At 37.1% G+C, this 19,768-nt stretch overlaps 3 protein-coding genes across 3 annotated transcripts; all 3 read right to left on the reverse strand.

Moving 5' to 3' along the window:
• Window positions 1-3,920: 3,920 nt before the first annotated feature.
• Window positions 3,921-5,582, reverse strand: LOC310945484 (tripartite motif-containing protein 16-like; the record flags this gene model as incomplete). The annotated part of the gene is made up of 1 exon (XM_083911582.1): window positions 3,921-5,582. Exon 1 carries the CDS (start codon window positions 5,574-5,576, stop codon window positions 3,921-3,923), a length of 1,656 nt encoding a protein of 551 aa, XP_083767708.1. The 5' UTR covers window positions 5,577-5,582.
• A 3,248-nt stretch (window positions 5,583-8,830) lies between these two features.
• LOC310952124 (uncharacterized protein) lies at window positions 8,831-15,097 on the reverse strand (the record flags this gene model as incomplete). Its single annotated transcript, XM_083920624.1, has 2 exons — window positions 8,831-10,548; window positions 13,453-15,097. 2 exons carry the CDS (start codon window positions 15,095-15,097, stop codon window positions 8,831-8,833), a joined length of 3,363 nt encoding a protein of 1,120 aa, XP_083776750.1.
• A 2,943-nt stretch (window positions 15,098-18,040) lies between these two features.
• LOC310945462 (tripartite motif-containing protein 16-like) lies at window positions 18,041-19,768 on the reverse strand (the record flags this gene model as incomplete). Its single annotated transcript, XM_083911561.1, has 1 exon — window positions 18,041-19,768. Exon 1 carries the CDS (start codon window positions 19,691-19,693, stop codon window positions 18,041-18,043), a length of 1,653 nt encoding a protein of 550 aa, XP_083767687.1. The 5' UTR covers window positions 19,694-19,768.

Consider the following 19,768-nt stretch of genomic DNA (forward strand, 5'->3'; position numbering starts at 1 on the left):
TCATAATATTGAGTTAATATCTCAAACAAATGAGTCAGTATGTCAAAACTATTGAGTAAATATCTCTATATAATGAGTTAGTATCACAAAATAATAAGTTTATTTCTTAAAATATTGAGTTAGTATCTCAAAAATATTGAGAAACTTATTTAAAACGAGTTAAAATCTCTAAATATTGAGTAAGTATTTTAAAAATAATGATAAACCTTTTAAAAATTAGTTAAAATCTCTATATAATGAGTTATTATCTCAAAAATAACAAGTTTATATCTTAAAATATTGAGTTAGTGTCACAAAATAATAAGTTGGACTATCTCAAAGCAATACTTTAATATCTATTTCTCTATCTATTAAGTTAGTGTATAAAAAATGAATAGTATCTCATAATATTGAGTTAATATCTCAAACAAATGAGTCAGTATGTCAAAACTATTGTGTTAATATCTCTATATAATGAGTTAGTATCAAAAAATAACAAGTTTATTTCTTAAAATATTGAGTTTATATCTCAAAAATATTGAGAAACTTATTAAAAATGTGTTAATATCTCTATATAATGAGTTATTATCTCAAAAATAACAAGTTTATATCTTAAAATATTGATTTAGCATCTCAAAATAATAAGTTGGACTATCTCAAAGCAATACTTTAATATCTATTTCTCTATCTATTAAGTTAGTGTATAAAAAATAAATAGTATCTCTTAACATTGAGTTACCTGTATAATAATAACAGTAGTAGTAGTAACAGTGGAGAAAATTGAATTTCCCTTTGCGGGATAAATAAAAAAGGAATTCTTCTTCTTCTTCTTGACTAAGTGCACAAAGACAATGTTAGATAGAAAACTCTGCTCATTTCTCTGTGACACAGTTGAAAGGATTGAAAGGAAGACCGACTCTGAACAGGAACGCTGTACGTTGTGGCGTTTCTGTCAAGATCTGGTTCTGTCAGTGCCCTCCTCTCCTTTGTCTTGTGTGTGTTTGTCTCCCTCTGTCTGCGTCTCCCTGCATGTGCTTCCCCCTGTCTGTCAGTAGGTCCGGTAGGCGTTCCCCCAAAGCTGCAGCCTGTTAGCTGATAACACCAACACCTTAAAAGCCTGAAGCTGACAGGCATGCAGCGTAGCACCGTCGTCGACCCAACCTTGGTAAAACTATTCCCCCCCGGACTGGCATCCCCTTTCTCGTAGTGATTTTCACGCTCCCCGTTGTAAACTTACTAATCGTGTTTGTGTTCTGTTTTTCTCTCCGTAGTTTCCCGTGTTCCCGTTTTCCCGTCCGTCTCCCGATCTCCCGTCGTCTCCCCGTTCCTGTATTCCCGTGTTCGTTTAGTTAGTCTTGTGTTTGTACATCTGTAGTGTTTTTGCGTTTGTTCCGTTTGTTTCATTAAACGTTTTATTTGTAACTTTATTTTGTCCGTGTCTGCATCTGAGTCCACCTTTGTGTTATACCTGAACGGTTCATGACAGTTTCACTTATTCTCTCATATCAGTTTCATATTCTCTCCATCAGCTTGGTATGAAACTCTGCAATGAAGACAAGAAGAAAAGACTTTGTTCATGTGTCTTTAATCATCATATAAACTTCCATCAGTAAAGTCAACGATTTCATGTTCAGATTCACTTCATCAAGAATCTCCTCTACGTAAAAGAAAATAATCAATGAGCTCCTTATTGATAATCATCATCATCATTCATCTACAACCGCTTGTCCCTGTCAGGGTCGCGGGGGGCTGGAGCCGATCCCAGCTGACATATATATCTTAAAATATTGAGTTAGTGTCTCAAAAATAATGAAAAACTTAATAAAAATGAGTAAATATCTCTAAATAATGAGTTACCATCACAAAAATAATATGTTTATATCTTAAAATATTGAGTTAGAGTCTCAAAAATAATGAAAAACATTAAAAATGAGTAAATATCTCTAAATAATGAATTACCATCACAAAAATAATACATTTATATCTTAAAATATTGAGTTAGAGTCTCAAAAATAATGAAAAAACTTCTTAAAAATGAGTAAATATCTCTAAATAATGAGTTACATCACAAAAATAATACGTTTATATCTTAAAATATTGAGTTAGAGTCTCAAAAATAATGAAAAACTTATTAAAAATGAGTAAATATCTCTAAATAATGAGTTACCATCACAAAAATAATACGTTTAAATCTTAAAATATTGAGTTAGTGTCTCAAAAATAATGAAAAACTTAATAAAAATGAGTAAATATCTCTAAATAATGAGTTACCATCACAAAAATAATACGTTTAAATCTTAAAATATTGAGTTAGAGTCTCAAAAATGATGAAAAACTTATTAAAAATGAGTAAATATCTCTAAATAATGAGTTAAATCACAAAAATAATACGTTTACATGTTAAAATATTGAGTTAGTGTCTCAAAAATAATGAGAAACTTAGTAAATATGAGTAAATATCTCTAAATAATGAGTTACCATCACAAAAATAATACGTTTATATCTTAAAATATTGAGTTAGAGTCTCAAAAATAATGAAAAACTTAATAAAAATGAGTAAATATCTCTAAATAATGAGTTACCATCACAAAAATAATACGTTTATATCTTAAAATATTGAGTTAGTATCACAAAAATAATCAAAAACTTATTAAAAATGAGTAAATATCTCTAAATATTGAGTTACCATCACAAAAATAATGAAAAACATGTTAAAAATGACTAAATATCTCTAAATAATGAGTTACCATCACAAAAATAATACGTTTATATCGTAAAATATTAAGTTAGAGTCTCAAAAATAATGAAAAACTTAATAAAAATGAGTAAATATCTCTAAATAATGAGTTACCATCAGAAAAATAATACGTTTATATCTTAAAATATTGAGTTAGTATCACAAAAATAATCAAAAACTTATTAAAAATGAGTAAATATCTCTAAATAATGAGTTACCATCACAAAAATAATACGTTTATATCTTAAAATATTGAGTTAGTGTCTCAAAAATAATGAAAAACTTATTAAAAATGAGTAAATATCTCTAAATAATGAGTTACCATCACAAAAATAATACGTTTATATCTTAAAATATTGAGTTAGTGTCTCAAAAATAATGAAAAACTTATTAAAAATGAGTTAATATCTCTAAATAATGAGTTACCATCACAAAAATAATACGTTTATATCTTAAAATATTGAGTTAGTGTCTCAAAAATAATGAAAAACTTATTAAAAATGAGTAAATATCTCTAAATAATGAGTAACCATCACAAAAATAATACGTTTATATCTTAAAATATTGAGTAAGAGTCTCAAAAATAATGAAAAACTTATTAAAAATGAGTAAATATCTCTAAATAATGAGTAACCATCACAAAAATAATACGTTTATATCTTAAAATATTGAGTTAGAGTCTCAAAATTATTGAAAAACTTCTTAAAAATGAGTAAATATCTCTAAATAATGAGTTACCATCACAAAAATAATACGTTTATATCTTAAAATATTGAGTTAGTGTCTCAAAAATGATGAAAAACGTATTAAAAATGAGTAAATATCAGTAAATAATGAGTTACCATCACAAAAATAATACGTTTATATCTTAAAATATTGAGTTAGTATCAGAAAAAAGTGTCTTAATTTAAATCTAAGATAAAAACAAACTTTAAATCACATTGCCCTCCCAGTTGCTCCTGATTCTGTTTCTTTTTTAACATTTTGTTATTTGTGTGTTGCTCTTTTATTATACGTTTGTTATTTTCCTATTTTTTTGGTTTGTCCTTTTCTTTTCTCCTTTTATGTGAAGAACTTTGGATCTGTGTTTGGATGAATGCAATATAAATTAAGTTTATTTTATTATTATTATTATTATCAAAGTACCACCCACAATGTTTGATTGACAGCTGATGTCTGTGTGAAGAGCTGCCACAAGAATCGGCTATTTGACTTTACACAACTCAGCAGCAGAGTTAAAATAATAAATACCAAGTCCAGCATAGAGAGGCTGAGTGAATGTGGTCTGGACTCTGTGGAGGAGAGTCATGGTTTCAGAGACGCTGTAGAAGGACAGAACACCTGCACTGTGATCCAGGTACACTCCGACTCTGGAGGACCGAGGACCTGAGACGGGAGTTTTGACTCTTTTGTGATAAAAGTTATAACTGTTGTTGTCACAATATAACATCCAAGATTTGTCATTGAGTCCAAATCTCTCTGCTCTGCTCATATTCTTGTATGCGACTGCTACATCAACTGCTCCTCTCCACTCCACCTCCCAGTACCAACGTCCAGTCAGACTCTCTCTACTCAGGACCTGAGGCCATTCAGTGAATCTGTCTGTGTGATCAGAATAAGACTGTTCTTCACTCATGCATGTTGCTTTTCTGTTCCCCTCAGATAATAACAGACGTTTGTTTGCTGTGTTTGGATCCAGTGTGATTTCACGTGAGTATCTTAAGAAGTCAGCTCTGGTCTTGGGCTCTGCTCGTGGATCTGACAGTAAAACATCCACTTCAGCCACAGTCAGTGAGACGTTTGTCCATTTCTCTCTCAGGACGTCCTGTAGTTTCTCTGTGACTTCTGACACAGCCGCCGTCACGTCCTCAAAGTGTCTCAGAGGACGGATCTCGAAGCTGGATGTAGATTCAGTGAGTGGAGACAGTGAGGTGTAGCTGTGGAGAAACTGGTTGTGATCCTCTGTGTGTGAGAGTTGCTCCAGCGCAGCGTCTTTCCTCTTCAGCTCAGTGATCTCCTGCTCCACCTCCTGCTGAAGCTCTTTGACTCGACTCACTTCAGTTTCCTGCTGGGATCTGACCTGCTGCTTCACATCGGAGCGTCTTTTCTCCATGAGATGGATCAGCTCGCTGAAGCTCTTCTCGCTGTCGTCCACTGCTTTATCAGCAGAGCGGTTGATGGCCTCCACCTGCTGCTGAAGCAGCTTCACATCTTTCTCTCTGTCCTGGATCCTCTGCTGGATGTTTAGTCGACTCCCCTCCAGCTCTCTCTGCCTCTGGCTCCTTTCTGCTGCAGCTGAGACTGTGTCGTGGCCTTTGTGTTCATCCATAACGCACACAAGACAGATACACTGCTGATCGGTACGGCAAAACAGCTTCAGCACCTCATCGTGATGAGAGCAGATGTTCTCCTGCAGCTTCTTGGAGGGCTCCACCAGCTTGTGTTTCTTGAATGGGGCTGAGTCAAAATGAGGCTGCAGGTGTTTCTCACAATAAGAGGCCACACAGAAGAGACAGGACTTGTGGGCTTTGAGTTTCCTCCCAGTGCAGAAATCACATCCCACATCCTCAGGTCCAGCATAGCAGTGATCATCAGGAGCAGCTTGGAGTCCAGTCTTCTTCAGTTCCTCCACTAAAACTGCTAACATGGTGTTTTTCAGCAGGGCAGGCCTCGGTGTGAAGCTCTGCCTGCACTGAGGGCAGCTGTGGGTTTTCTTCCCCTCCTCTTCATCCCAGTAGCTTTTAATACAGTTCATGCAGTAGCTGTGTCCACAGGGAATAGTCACCGGGTCCTTCAGGAGATCCAGACAGATGGAACAAGAGAAGGTTTCCCGGTCCAGCTGAACTCCTTTCTGCGCCATTTCACCTCTCAGTGCCGACGCCTGTGTGAGTTTCTCTTCCTCAGCAGTGAAACTAGTCTGAGCTCTTATCTCAAGGTGTGTGAGCAGTCAGTGAGGCCTATCAGGTCACACCCATGTTCAAAGTTTAGACTTGAAGGGGAGGGAACAAGGAAATAAGTGGAGTTCAGAGTGGAGCTGGCTGTCTGAGAGCAGAGGAGGGAGGGGTTATCAAGCTGTGTTCACTCCAGGAAGAGGAGCGCTTTGAGAGAAATACTGTTTAACATTTGTTTACAGTAGAGATCATTTCTCATTTAAAAACTTTTAGGGGGTAAACTCTTCTTGGAATTAAGTGAATGATAATAATAATATTGATAATAATAATAATAATAATAATAATAATAATGAAGTCTTTTAAGTGTTGTTGAAGAAAATAGGTTAAATTCAGAATCTTATTTAATAAAATAATGAGTTAGTGTCACAAAATAATAAGTTGGACTATCTCAAAGCAATACTTTAATATCTATTTCTCTCTCTATTAAGTTAGTGTATAAAAAATGAATAGTATCTCATAACATTGAGTTAATATCTCAAACAAATGAGTCAGTATGTCAAAACTATTGAGTAAATATCTCTATATAATGAGTTAGTATCACAAAATAAAGAGTTTATTTCTTAAAATATTGAGTTAATATCTCAAAAATATTGAGAAACTTATTAAAAATGTGTTAATATCTCTAAATAATGAGTTAGTATTTTAAAAATAATGAGTTTATATCTTAAAATATTGAGTTTATATCTCAAAAATATTGAGAAACTTATTAAAAATGAGTTAAAATCTCTAAATATTGAGTGTGTATCTCAAAAATAACAAGTTTATATCTTAAAATATTGAGTTAGTATCACAAAATAATAAGTTTATTTCTTAAAATATTGAGTTAGTGTCTCAAAAATATTAAGAAACTTATTAAAAATGAGTTAAAATCTCTATATAATGAGTTATTATCTCAAAAATAATGAGTTTATATCTTAAAATATTGAGTTAGCATCACAAAATAATAAGGTGGACTATCTCAAAGCAATACTTTAATATCTATTTCTCTCTCTATTAAGTTAGTGTATAAAAAATAAATAGTGTCTCATAACATTGAGTTACCTGTATAATAATGACAGTAGTAGTAGTAACAGTGGAGAAAATTGAATTTCCCTTGCGGGATGAATAAAAAAGGAATTCTTCTTCTTCTTCTTGACTAAGTGCACAAAGACAATGTTAGATAGAAAACTCTGCTCATTTCTCTGTGACACAGTTGAAAGGATTGAAAGGAAGACCGACTCTGAACAGGAACGCTGTACGTTGTGGTGTTTCTGTCAAGATCTGGTTCTGTCAGTGCCCTCCTCTCCTTTGTCTTGTGTGTGTTTGTCTCCCTCTGTCTGCGTCTCCCTGCATGTGCTTCCCTCTGTCCGTCTGTAGGTCCGGTAGGCGTTCCCCCAAAGCTGCAGCCTGTTAGCTGATTACACCAACACCTTAAAAGCCTGAAGCTGACAGGCATGCAGCGCCGCACCGTCGTCGACCCAACCTTGGTAAAACTATTCCCCCCGGACTGGCGTCCCCTTTCTCGTAGTGGTTTTCACGCTCCCCGTTGTAAACTTACTAATCGTGTTTGTGTTCTGTTTTTCTCTCCGTAGTTTCCCGTGTTCCCGTTTTCCCGTCCGTCTCCTGATCTCCCGTCGTCTCCCCGTTCCTGTATTCCCGTGTTCGTTTAGTTAGTCTTGTGTTTGTTTATCTGTAGTGTTTTTGCGTTTGTTCCGTTTGTTTCATTAAACGTTTTATTTGTAACTTTATTTTGTCCGTGTCTGCATCTGAGTCCACCTTTGTGTTATACCTGTACCGTTCATGACAGTTTCACTTATTCTCTCATATCAGTTTCATATTCTCTCCATCAGCTTGGTATGAAACTCTGCAATGAAGACAAGAAGAAAAGACTTTGTTCATGTGTCTTTAATCATCATATAAACTTCCATCAGTAAAGTCAACGATTTCATGTTCAGATTCACTTCATCAAGAATCTCCTCTACGTGAAAGAAAATAATCAATGAGCTCCTTATTGATAATAATCATCATCATTCATCTTCAACCGCTTGTCCCTGTCAGGGTCGCGGGGGGCTGGAGCCGATCCCAGCTGATATACATATCTTAAAATATTGAGTTAGAGTCTCAAAAATAATGAAAAACTTCTTAAAAATGAGTAAATATCTCTAAATAATGAGTTACCATCACAAAAAGAATGAGTTTATATCTTAAAATATTGAGTTAGTGTCTCAAAAATAATGAAAAACTTATTAAAAATGACTAAATATCTCTAAATAATGAGTTACCATCACAAAAATAATACGTTTATATCTTAAAATATTGAGTTAGAGTCTCAAAAATAATGAAAAACTTATTAAAAATGATTAAATATCTCTAAATAATGAGTTACCATCACAAAAATAATACGTTTATATCTTAAAATATTGAGTTAGAGTCTCAAAAATAATGAAAAACTTATTAAAAATGAGTAAATATCTCTAAATAATGAGTTACAATCACAAAAATAATGAAAAACTTATTAAAAATGAGTTAATATCTCTAAATAATGAGTTACCATCACAAAAATTATACGTTTATATCTTAAAATATTGAGTTATAGTCTCAAAAATAATGAAAAACTTATTAAAAATGAGTAAATATCTCTAAATAATGAGTTACCATCACAAAAATAATACGTTTATATCTTAAAATATTGAGTTAGAGTCTCAGAAATCATGAAAAACTTAATAAAATGAGTAAATATCTCTAAATAATGAGTTACCATCACAAAAATAATGAAAAACTTATTAAAAATGAGTAAATATCTCTAAATAATGAATTACCATCACAAAAATAATACGTTTATATCTTAAAATATTGAGTTAGTATCAGAAAAAAGTGTCTTCCTTTAAATCTAAGATAAAAACAAACTTTAAATCACATTGCCCTCCCAGTTGCTCCTGATTCTGTTTCTTTTTTAACATTTTGTTATTTGTGTGTTGCTCTTTTATTATACGTTTGTTATTTTCCTATTTTTTTGGTTTGTCCTTTTCTTTTCTCCTTTTATGTGAAAAACTTTGGATCTGTGTTTGGATGAATGCGATATAAATTAAGATTATATTATTATTATTATTATTGTTATCAAAGTACCACCCACAATGTTTGATTGGCAGCTGATGTCTGTGTGAAGAGCTGCCACAAGAATCGGCTATTTGACTTTACACAACTCAGCAGCAGAGTTTAAATAATAAAAACCAAGTCCAGCATAGAGAGGCTGAGTGAATGTGGTCTGGACTCTGTGGAGGAGAGTCATGGTTTCAGAGACGCTGTAGAAGGACAGAACACCTGCACTGTGATCCAGGTACACTCCGACTCTGGAGGACCGAGGACCTGAGACGGGAGTTTTGACTTTGTTGTGATAAAAGTTATAACTGTTGTTGTAACAATATAACATCCAAGATTTGTCATTGAAGCCAAATCTCCCTGCTCTGCTCATATTCTTGTATGCGACTGCTACATCAACTTCTCCTCTCCTCTCCACCTCCCAGTACCAACGTCCAGTCAGACTCTCTCTACTCAGGACCTGAGGAGGATAAATGAATCTGTCTGTGTGATCAGAATAAGACTGTTCTTCGCTCATGCATGTTGCTTTTCTGTTCCCCTCAGATAATAACAGATATTTCTCTGCTGTGTTTGGATCCAGTGTGATTTCACATGAGTATCTTAAGAAGTCAGCTCTGGTCTTGGGCTCTGCTCGTGGATCTGACAGTAAAACATCCACTTCAGTCACAGTCAGTGAGACGTTTGTCCATTTCTCTCTCAGGACGTCCTGTAGTTTCTCTGTGACTTCTGACACAGCCGCCGTCACGTCCTCAAAGTGTCTCAGAGGACGGATCTTGAAGCTGGATGTAGATTCAGTGAGTGGAGACAGTGAGGTGTAGCTGTGGAGAAACTGGTTGTGATCCTCTGTGTGTGAGAGTTGTTCCAGCTCAGCGTCTTTCCTCTTCAGCTCAGTGATCTCCTGCTCCAGCTCCTCCTGAAGCTCTTTGACTCGACTCACTTCAGTTTCCTGCTGGGATCTGACCTGCTGCTTCACATCGGAGCGTCTTTTCTCCATGAGACGGATCAGCTCGCTGAAGCTCTTCTCGCTGTCCTCCGCTGCTTTATCAGCAGAGCGGTTGATGGCCTCCACCTCCTGCTGAAGCAGCTTCACATCTTTCTCTCTGTCCTGGATCCTCTGCTGGATGTTTAGTCGACTCCCCTCCAGCTCTCTCTGCCTCTGGCTCCTCTCTGCTGCAGCTGAGACTGTGTCGTGGCCTTTGTGTTCGTCCATAACGCACACAAGACAGATACACTGCTGATCAGTACGGCAGAACAGCTTCAGCACCTCATCGTGACGAGAGCAGATGTTCTCCTGCAGCTTCTTGGAGGGCTCCACCAGCTTGTGTTTCTTGAATGTGGCTGAGTCAAAATGAGGCTGCAGGTGTTTCTCACAATAAGAGGCCAGACAGAAGAGACAGGACTTGAGGGCCTTCAGTTTCCTCCCAGTGCAGAAATCACATCCCACATCCTCAGGTCCAGCATAGCAGTGATCATCAGGAGCAGCTTGGAGTCCAGTCTTCTTCAGTTCCTCCACTAAAACTGCTAACATGGTGTTTTTCAGCAGGGCAGGCCTCGGTGTGAAGCTCTGCCTGCACTGAGGGCAGCTGTGTGTTTTCTTCCCCTCCTCTTCATCCCAGTAGCTTTTAATACAGTTCATGCAGTAGCTGTGTCCACAGGGAATAGTCACCGGGTCCTTCAGTAGATCCAGACAGATGGAACAGCAAATGATTTCCCGGTCCAGCTGAACTCCTTTCTGCGCCATTTCACCTCTCAGTGCCAACGCCTGTGTGAGTTTCTCTTCCTCAGCAGTGAAACTAGTCTGATCTCAAGGTGTGTGAGCAGTCAGTGAGATCTATCAGGTTACACCCATGTTCAAAGTTTAGACTTGAAGGGGAGGGAACAAGGAAATAAGTGGAGTTCAGGGTGGAGCTGGCTGTGTTTCAGAGCAGGAGGAGGAGGGAGGGGTTATCAAGCTGTGTTCACTCCAGGAAGAGGAGCGCTTTGAGAGAAATACTGTGTTTAACATTTGTTTACAGTAGAGATCATTTCTCATTTAAAAACTTTTAGGGGGTAAACTCTTCTTGTAATTAAGTGAATGATAATAATAATAATAATATTAATAATAATAATAATAATAATGAAGTCTTTTAAGTGTTGTTGAAGAAAATAGGTTAAATTCAGAATCTTATTTTATAAAATATTGAGTTAGTATCACAAAATAATAAGTTGGACTATCTCAAAGCAATACTTTAATATCTATTTCTCTATCTATTAAGTTAGTGTATAAAAAATAAAAAGTATCTCATAACATTGAGTTACCTGTATAATAATAACAGTAGTAGTAGTAACAGTGGAGAAAATTGAATTTCCCTTGCGGGATAAATAAAAAAGGAATTCTTCTTCTTCTTCTTGACTAAGTGCACAAAGACAATGTTAGATAGAAAACTCTGCTCATTTCTCTGGGACACAGTTGAAAGGATTGAAAGGAAGACCGACTCTGAACAGGAACGCTGTACGTTGTGGTGTTTCTGTCAAGATCTGGTTCTGTCAGTGCCCTCCTCTCCTTTGTCTTGTGTGTGTTTGTCTCCCTCTGTCTGCGTCTCCCTGCATGTGCTTCCCCCTGTTTGTCTGTAGGTCCGGTAGGCGTTCCCCCAAAGCTGCAGCCTGTTAGCTGATTACACCAACACCTTAAAAGCCTGAAGCTGACAGGCATGCAGCGCCGCACCGTCGTCGACCCAACCTTGGTAAAACTATTCCCCCCGGACTGGCGTCCCCTTGCTCGTAGTGGTTCTCACGCTCCCCGTTGTAAACTTACTAATCGTGTTTGTGTTCTGTTTTTCTCTCCGTAGTTTCCCGTGTTCCCCTTTTCCCGTCCGTCTCCCGATCTCCCGTCGTCTCCCCGTTCCTGTATTCCCGTGTTCGTTTAGTTAGTCTTGTGTTTGTACATCTGTAGTGTTTTTGCGTTTGTTCCGTTTGTTTCATTAAACGTTTTATTTGTAACTTTATTTTGTCCGTGTCTGCATCTGAGTCCACCTTTGTGTTATACCTGTACCGTTCATGACAGTTTCACTTATTCTCTCATATCAGTTTCATATTCTCTCCATCAGCTTGGTATGAAACTCTGCAATGAAGACAAGAAGAAAAGACTTTGTTCATGTGTCTTTAATCATCATATAAACTTCCATCAGTAAAGTCAACGATTTCATGTTCAGATTCACTTCATCAAGAATCTCCTCTACGTAAAAGAAAATAATCAATGAGCTCCTTATTGATAATCATCATCATCATCATTCATCTTCAACCGCTTGTCCCTGTCGGCGTCGTGGGGGGCCGGAGCCGATCCCAGCTGACATATATATCTTAAAATATTGAGTAAGTGTCTCAAAAATAATGAAAAACATGTTAAAAATGAGTAAATATCTCTAAATAACTGAGTTACCATCACAAAATAATACGTTTACATCTTAAAATATTGAGTTAGTGACTCAAAAATAATGAAAAACTTATTAAAAATAAGTAAATATCTCTAAATAATGAGTTACCATCACAAAAATAATACGTTTATATCTTAAAATATTGAGTTAGTGTCTCAAAAATAATGAAAAACTTAATAAAATGAGTAAATATCTCTAAATAATGAGTTACCATCACAAAAATAATACGTTTATATCTTAAAATATTGAGTTAGTGTCTCAAAAATAATGAAAAACTTAATAAAATGAGTTAATATCTCTAAATAATGAGTTACCATCACAAAAATAATACGTTTATATCTTAAAATATTGAGTTAGTGTCTCAAAAATAATGAAAAACTTATTAAAAATGACTAAATATCTCTAAATAATGAGTTACATCACAAAAATAATACGTTTATATCTTAAAATATTGAGTTAGTGTCTCAAAAATGATGAAAAACGCATTAAAAATTAGTTAATATCTCTAAATAATGAGTTACCATCACAAAAATAATACGTTTATATCTTAAAATATTGAGTTAGTGTCTCAAAAATAATGAAAAACTTATTAAAAATGAGTAAATATCTCTAAATAATGAGTTACCATCACAAAAATAATGAAAAACTTATTAAAAATGAGTAAATATCTCTAAATAATGAGTTACCATCACAAAAATAATACGTTTAAATCTTAAAATATTGAGTAAGAGTCTCAAAAATAATGAAAAACTTATTAAAAATGAGTAAATATCTCTAAATAATGAGTTACCATCACAAAAATAATGAAAAACTTATTAAAAATGAGTAAATATCTCTAAATAATGAGTTACCATCACAAAAATAATGAAAAACTTATTAAAAATGAGTTAATATCTCTAAATAATGAATTACCATCACAAAAATAATACGTTTATATCTTAAAATATTGAGTTAGTATCAGAAAAAAGTGTCTTCCTTTAAATCTAAGATAAAAACAAACTTTAAATCACATTGCCCTCCCAGTTGCTCCTGATTCTGTTTCTTTTTAAACATTTTGTTATTTGTGTGTTGCTCTTTTATTATACGTTTGTTGTTTTCCTATTTTTTTGGTTTGTCCTTTTCTTTTCTCCTTTTATGTGAAAAACTTTGGATCTGTGTTTGGATGAATGCAATATAAATTAAGATTATTTTATTATTATTATTATTATTGTTATCAAAGTACCACCCACAATGTTTGATTGGCAGCTGATGTCTGTGTGAAGAGCTGCCACAAGAATCGGCTATTTGACTTTACACAACTCAGCAGCAGAGTTTACACCATAAAGACAAAGTCCAGCATAGAGAGGCTGAGTGAATGTGGTCTGGACTCTGTGGAGGAGAGTCATGGTTTCAGAGACGCTGTAGAAGGACAGGACACCTGCACTGTGATCCAGGTACACTCCGACTCTGGAGGACCGAGGACCTGAGACGGGAGTTTTGACGTTGTTGTGATAAAAGTTATAACTGTTGTTGTAACAATATAACATCCAAGATTTGTCATTGAGTCCAAATCTCTCTGCTCTGCTCATATTCTTGTATGCGACTGCTACATCAACTTCTCCTCTCCACTCCACCTCCCAGTACCAACGTCCAGTCAGACTCTCTCTACTCCGGACCTGAGGAAAAACATAAATGAATCTGTCTGTGTGATAAGAATAAGACTGTTTTTCACTCATGCATGTTGCTTTTCTGTTCCCCTCAGATAATAACAGACGTTTGTGTGCTGTGTTTGGATCCAGTGTGATTTCACGTGAGTATCTTAAGAAGTCAGCTCTGGTCTCGGGCTCTGCTCGTGGATCTGACAGTAAAACATCCACTTCAGTCACAGTCAGTGAGACGTTTGTCCATTTCTCTCTCAGGACGTCCTGTAGTTTCTCTGTGACTTCTGACACAGCCGCCGTCACGTCCTCAAAGTGTCTCAGAGGACGGATCTTGAAGCTGGATGTAGATTCAGTGAGTGGAGACAGTGAGGTGTAGCTGTGGAGAAACTGGTTGTGATCCTCTGTGTGTGAGAGTTTCTCCAGCGCAGCGTCTTTCCTCTTCAGCTCAGTGATCTCCTGCTCCAGCTCCTCCTGAAGCTCTTTGACTCGACTCACTTCAGTTTCCTGCTGGGATCTGACCTGCTGCTTCACATCGGAGCGTCTTTTCTCCATGATTCGGATCAGCTGGCTGAAGCTCTTCTCGCTGTCCTCCGCTGCTTTATCAGCAGAGCGGTTGATGGCCTCCACCTCCTGCTGAAGCAGCTTCACATCTTTCTCTCTGTCCTGGATCCTCTGCTGGATGTTCAGTCGACTCCCCTCCAGCTCTCTCTTCTTCTGGCTCCTTTCTGCTGCAGCTGAGACTGTGTCGTGGCCTTTGTGTTCGTCCATAACGCACACAACACAGATACACTGCTGATCAGTACGGCAGAACATCTTCAGCACCTCATCGTGACGAGAGCAGATGTTCTCCTGCAGCTTCTTGGAGGGCTCCACCAGCTTGTGTTTCTTTAAAGCAGCTACGTTGTAATGAGGCTGCAGGTGTTCCTCACAATAGGAGACCAGACAGACGAGACAGGACTTGAGGGCTTTGAGTTTCCTCCCAGTGCAGAAATCACATCCCACATCCTCAGGTCCAGCATAGCAGTGATCACCAGGAGCAGCTTGGAGTCCAGTCTTCTTCAGTTCCTCCACTAAAACTGCTAACATGGTGCTTTTCAGCAGGGCAGGCCTCGGTGTGAAGCTCTGCCTGCACTGAGGGCAGCTGTGTGTTTTCTTCCCCTCCTCTTCATCCCAGCAGCTTTTAATACAGTTCATGCAGTAGCTGTGTCCACAGGGAATAGTCACCGGGTCCTTCAGTAGATCCAGACAGATGGAACAAGAGAAGGTTTCCCGGTCCAGCTGAACTCCTTTCTGCGCCATTTCACCTCTCAGTGCCAACGCCTGTGTGAGTTTCTCTTCCTCAGAAGTGAAACTAGTCTGAGCTCTGATCTCAACAACATGTGTGTGTGCAGTGAGTGGGGCCTGTCAGCTCCTGCACGTCACCACCATGTTGGTTCCACCCATTTTCAAAGTGTAGATCTGAAGGGGAGGGAACAAGGAAATAAGTGGAGTTCAGGGTGGAGCTGGCTGTGTTTCAGAGCAGGAGGAGGAGGGAGGGGTTATCAAGCTGTGTTCACTCCAGGAAGAGGAGCGCTTTGAGAGAAATACTGTGTTTAACATTTGTTTACAGTAGAGATCATTTCTCATTTAAAAACTTTTAGGGGGTAAACTCTTCTTGTAATTAAGTGAATGATAATAATATTAATAATAATATTAATAATAATAATGAAGTCTTTTAAGTGTTGTTGAAGAAAATAGGTTAAATTCAGAATCTTATTTTATAAAATATTGAGTTAGTATCTCAATATAATAAGTTGGACTATCTCAAAGCAATACTTTAATATCTATTTCTCTATCTATTAAGTTAGTGTATAAAAAATAAATAGTGTCTCATAATATTAAGTTAATATCTCAAACAAATGACTCAGTATGTCAAAACTATTGTGTTAATATCTCTAAATAATGAGTTAGTATCACAAAATAATAAGTTTATTTCTTACAATATTGAGTTAGTATCTCAAAAATATTGAGAAACTTATTAAAAATGTGTTAATATCTCTAAATATTGAGTTATTATCTCAAAAATAATGAGTTTATATCTTAAAATATTGAGTTTATATCTCAAAAATATTGAGAAACTTATTAAAAATGTGTTAATATCTCTAAATAATGAGTAATTATCTCAAAAATAACAAGTTTATATCTTAAAATATTGAGTTAGCGTCTCAAAATAATATGTTGGACTATCTCAAAGCAATACTTTAATATCTATTTCTCTATCTATTAAGTTAGTGTATAAAAAATGAATAGTATCTCATAATATTGAGTTACCTGTATAATAATAACAGTAGTAGTAGAAACAGTGGAGAAAATTGAATTTCCCTTTGCGGGATAAATAAAAAAGGAATTCTTCTTCTTCTTCTTCTTGACTAAGTGCACAAAGACAATGTTAGATAGAAAACTCTGCTCATTTCTCTGTGACACAGTTGAAAGGATTGAAAGGAAGACCGACTCTGAACAGGAACGCCGTACGTTGTGGTGTTTCCGTCAAGATCTGGTTCCGTCAGTGCCCTCCTCTCCTTTGTCTTGTGTGTGTTTGTCTCCCTCTGTCTGCGTCTCCCTGCATGTGCTTCCCCCTGTTTTTCTGTAGGTCCGGTAGGCGTTCCCCCAAAGCTGCAGCCTGTTAGCTGATTACACCAACACCTTAAAAGCCTGAAGCTGACAGGCATGCAGCGCCGCACCGTCGTCGACCCAACCTTGGTAAAACTATTCCCCCCCGGACTGGCGTCCCCTTTCTCGTAGTGATTTTCACGCTCCCCGTTGTAAACTTACTAATCGTGTTTGTGTTCTGTTTTACTCTCCGTAGTTTCCCGTGTTCCCGTTTTCCCGTCCGTCTCCCGATCTCCCGTCGTCTCCCCGTTCCTGTATTCCCGTGTTCGTTTAGTTAGTCTTGTGTTTGTTTATCTGTAGTGTTTTTGCGTTTGTTCCGTTTGTTTCATTAAACGTTTTATTTGTAACTTTATTTTGTCCGTGTCTGCATCTGAGTCCACCTTTGTGTTATACCTGAACCGTTCATGACAGTTTCACTTATTCTCTCATATCAGTTTCATATTCTCTCCATCAGCTTGGTATGAAACTCTGCAATGAAGACAAGAAGAAAATACTTTGTTCATGTGTCTTTAATCATCATATAAACTTCCATCAGTAAAGTCAACGATTTCATGTTCAGATTCACTTCATCAAGAATCTCCTCTACGTAAAAGAAAATAATCAATGAGCTCCTTATTGATAATCATCATCATCATTCATCTACAACCGCTTGTCCCTGTCGGGGTCGCGGGGGGCTGGAGCCGATCCCAGCTGACATATATATCTTAAAATATTGAGTTAGTGTCTCAAAAATAATGAAAAACGTATTAAAAATGATTAAATATCACTAAATAATGAGTTACAATCACAAAAATAATGAAAAACTTAATAAAAACGAGTAAATATCTCTAAATAATGAGTTACCATCACAAAAATAGTACGTTTATATCTTAAAATATTGAGTTAGAGTCTCAAAAATAATGAAAAACTTATTAAAAATAAGTAAATATATCTAAATAATGAGTTACCATCACAAAAATAATACGTTTATATCTTAAAATATTGAGTTAGAGTCTCAAAAATAATGAAAAACTTATTAAAAATGAGTAAATATCTCTAAATAATGAGTTACCATCACAAAAATAATACGTTTATATCTCTAAATAATGAGTTACCATCACAAAAATAATTAAAAACATATTAAAAATGAGTAAATATCTCTAAATAATGAGTTACCATCACAAAAATAATGAAAAACTTATTAAAAATGAGTAAATATCTCTAAATATTGAGTTACCATCACAAAAATAATACGTTTATATCCTAAAATATTGAGTTAGTATCAGAAAAAAGTGTCTTCATTTAAATCTAAGATAAAAACAAACTTTAAATCACATTGCCCTCCCAGTTGCTCCTGATTCTGTTTCTTTTTTAACATTTTGTTATTTGTGTGTTGCTCTTTTATTATACGTTTGTTATTTTCCTTTTTTTTTGGTTTGTCCTTTTCTTTTCTCCTTTTATGTGAAGAACTTTGGATCTGTGTTTGGATGAATGCAATATAAATTAAGATCATTTTATTATTATTATTATTATTATTATTATTGTTACCAAAGTACCACCCACAATGTTTGATCGACAGCTGATGTCTGTGTGAAGAGCTGCCACAAGAATCGGCTATTTCACTTTACACAACTCAGCAGCAGAGTTTAAATAAAAAAAACCAAGTCCAACATAGAGAGGCTGAGTGAATGTGGTCTGGACTCTGTGGAGGAGAGTCATGGTTTCAGAGACGCTGTAGAAGGACAGAACACCTGCACTGTGATCCAGGTACACTCCGACTCTGGAGGACCGAGGACCTGAGACGGGAGTTTGGACGTTGTTGTGATTAAAGTTATAACTGTTGTTGTAACAATATAACATCCAAGATTTGTCATTGAAGCCAAATCCATCTGCTCTGCTCATATTCTTGTATGCGACTGCTACTTCAACTCCTCGTCTCCACTCCACCTCCCAGTACCAACGTCCAGTCAGACTCTCTCTACTCAGGACCTGAGGATAATCAATGAATCTGTCTGTGTGATCAGAATAAGACTGTTCTTCACTCCATGTTGCTTTTCTGTTCCCCTTAGATAATAACAGTTGTTTGTGTGCTGTGTTTGGATCCAGTGTGATTTCACGTGAGTATCTTAAGAAGTCAGCTCTGGTCTCGGGCTCTGCTCGTGGATCTGACAGTAAAACATCCACTTCAGTCCCAGTCAGTGAGACGTTTGTCCATTTCTCTCTCAGGACGTCCTGTAGTTTCTCTGTGACTTCTGACACAGCCGCCGTCACGTCCTCAAAGTGTCTCAGAGGACGGATCTCGAAGCTGGATGTAGATTCAGTGAGTGGAGACTGTGAGGTGTAGCTGTGGAGAAACTGGTTGTGATCCTCTGTGTGTGAGAGTTGTTCCAGCGCAGCGTCTTTCCTCTTCAGCTCAGTGATCTCCTGCTCCAGCTTCTCCTGAAGCTCTTTGACTCGACTCACTTCAGTTTCCTGCTGGGATCTGACCTGCTGCTTCACATCGGAGCGTCTTTTCTCCATGAGACGGATCAGCTCGCTGAAGCTCTTCTCGCTGTCGTCCACTGCTTTATCAGCAGAGCGGTTGATGGCCTCCACCTCCTGCTGAAGCAGCTTCACATCTTTCTCTCTGTCCTGGATCCTCTGCTGGATGTTTAGTCGACTCCCCTCCAGCTCTCTCTGCCTCTCGCTCCTTTCTGCTGCAGCTGAGACTGTGTCGTGGCCTTTATGTGCGTCATCAAGGCAGAGGTAGCAGATACACTGCTGATCAGTACGGCAGAACATCTTCATCACCTCATCGTGACGAGAGCAGATGTTCTCCTGCAGCTTCTTGGAGGGCTCCACCAGCTTGTGTTTCTTGAATGTGGCTGAGTCAAAATGAGGCTGCAGGTGTTTCTCACAATAAGAGGCCAGACAGACGAGACAGGACTTGAGGGCTTTCAGTTTCCTCCCAGTGCAGAAATCACATCCCACATCCTCAGGTCCAGCATAGCAGTGATCATCAGGAGCAGCTTGGAGTCCAGTCTTCTTCAGTTCCTCCACTAAAACTGCTAACATGGTGCTTTTCAGCAGGGCAGGCCTCGGTGTGAAGCTCTGCCTGCACTGAGGGCAGCTGTGTGTTTTCTTCCCCTCCTCTTCATCCCAGTAGCTTTTAATACAGTTCATGCAGTAGCTGTGTCCACAGGGAATAGTCACCGGGTCCTTCAGTAGATCCAGACAGATGGAACAAGAGAAGGTTTCCCGGTCCAGCTGAACTCCTTTCTGCGCCATTTCACCTCTCAGTGCCGACGCCTGTGTGAGTTTCTCTTCCTCAGAAGTGAAACTAGTCTGAGCTCTGATCTCAAC

The sequence above is a fragment of the Echiichthys vipera genome, assembly GCF_963691815.1.
Source record: "Echiichthys vipera genome assembly, chromosome: 1".
Lineage (NCBI taxonomy): Eukaryota > Metazoa > Chordata > Actinopteri > Perciformes > Trachinidae > Echiichthys > Echiichthys vipera.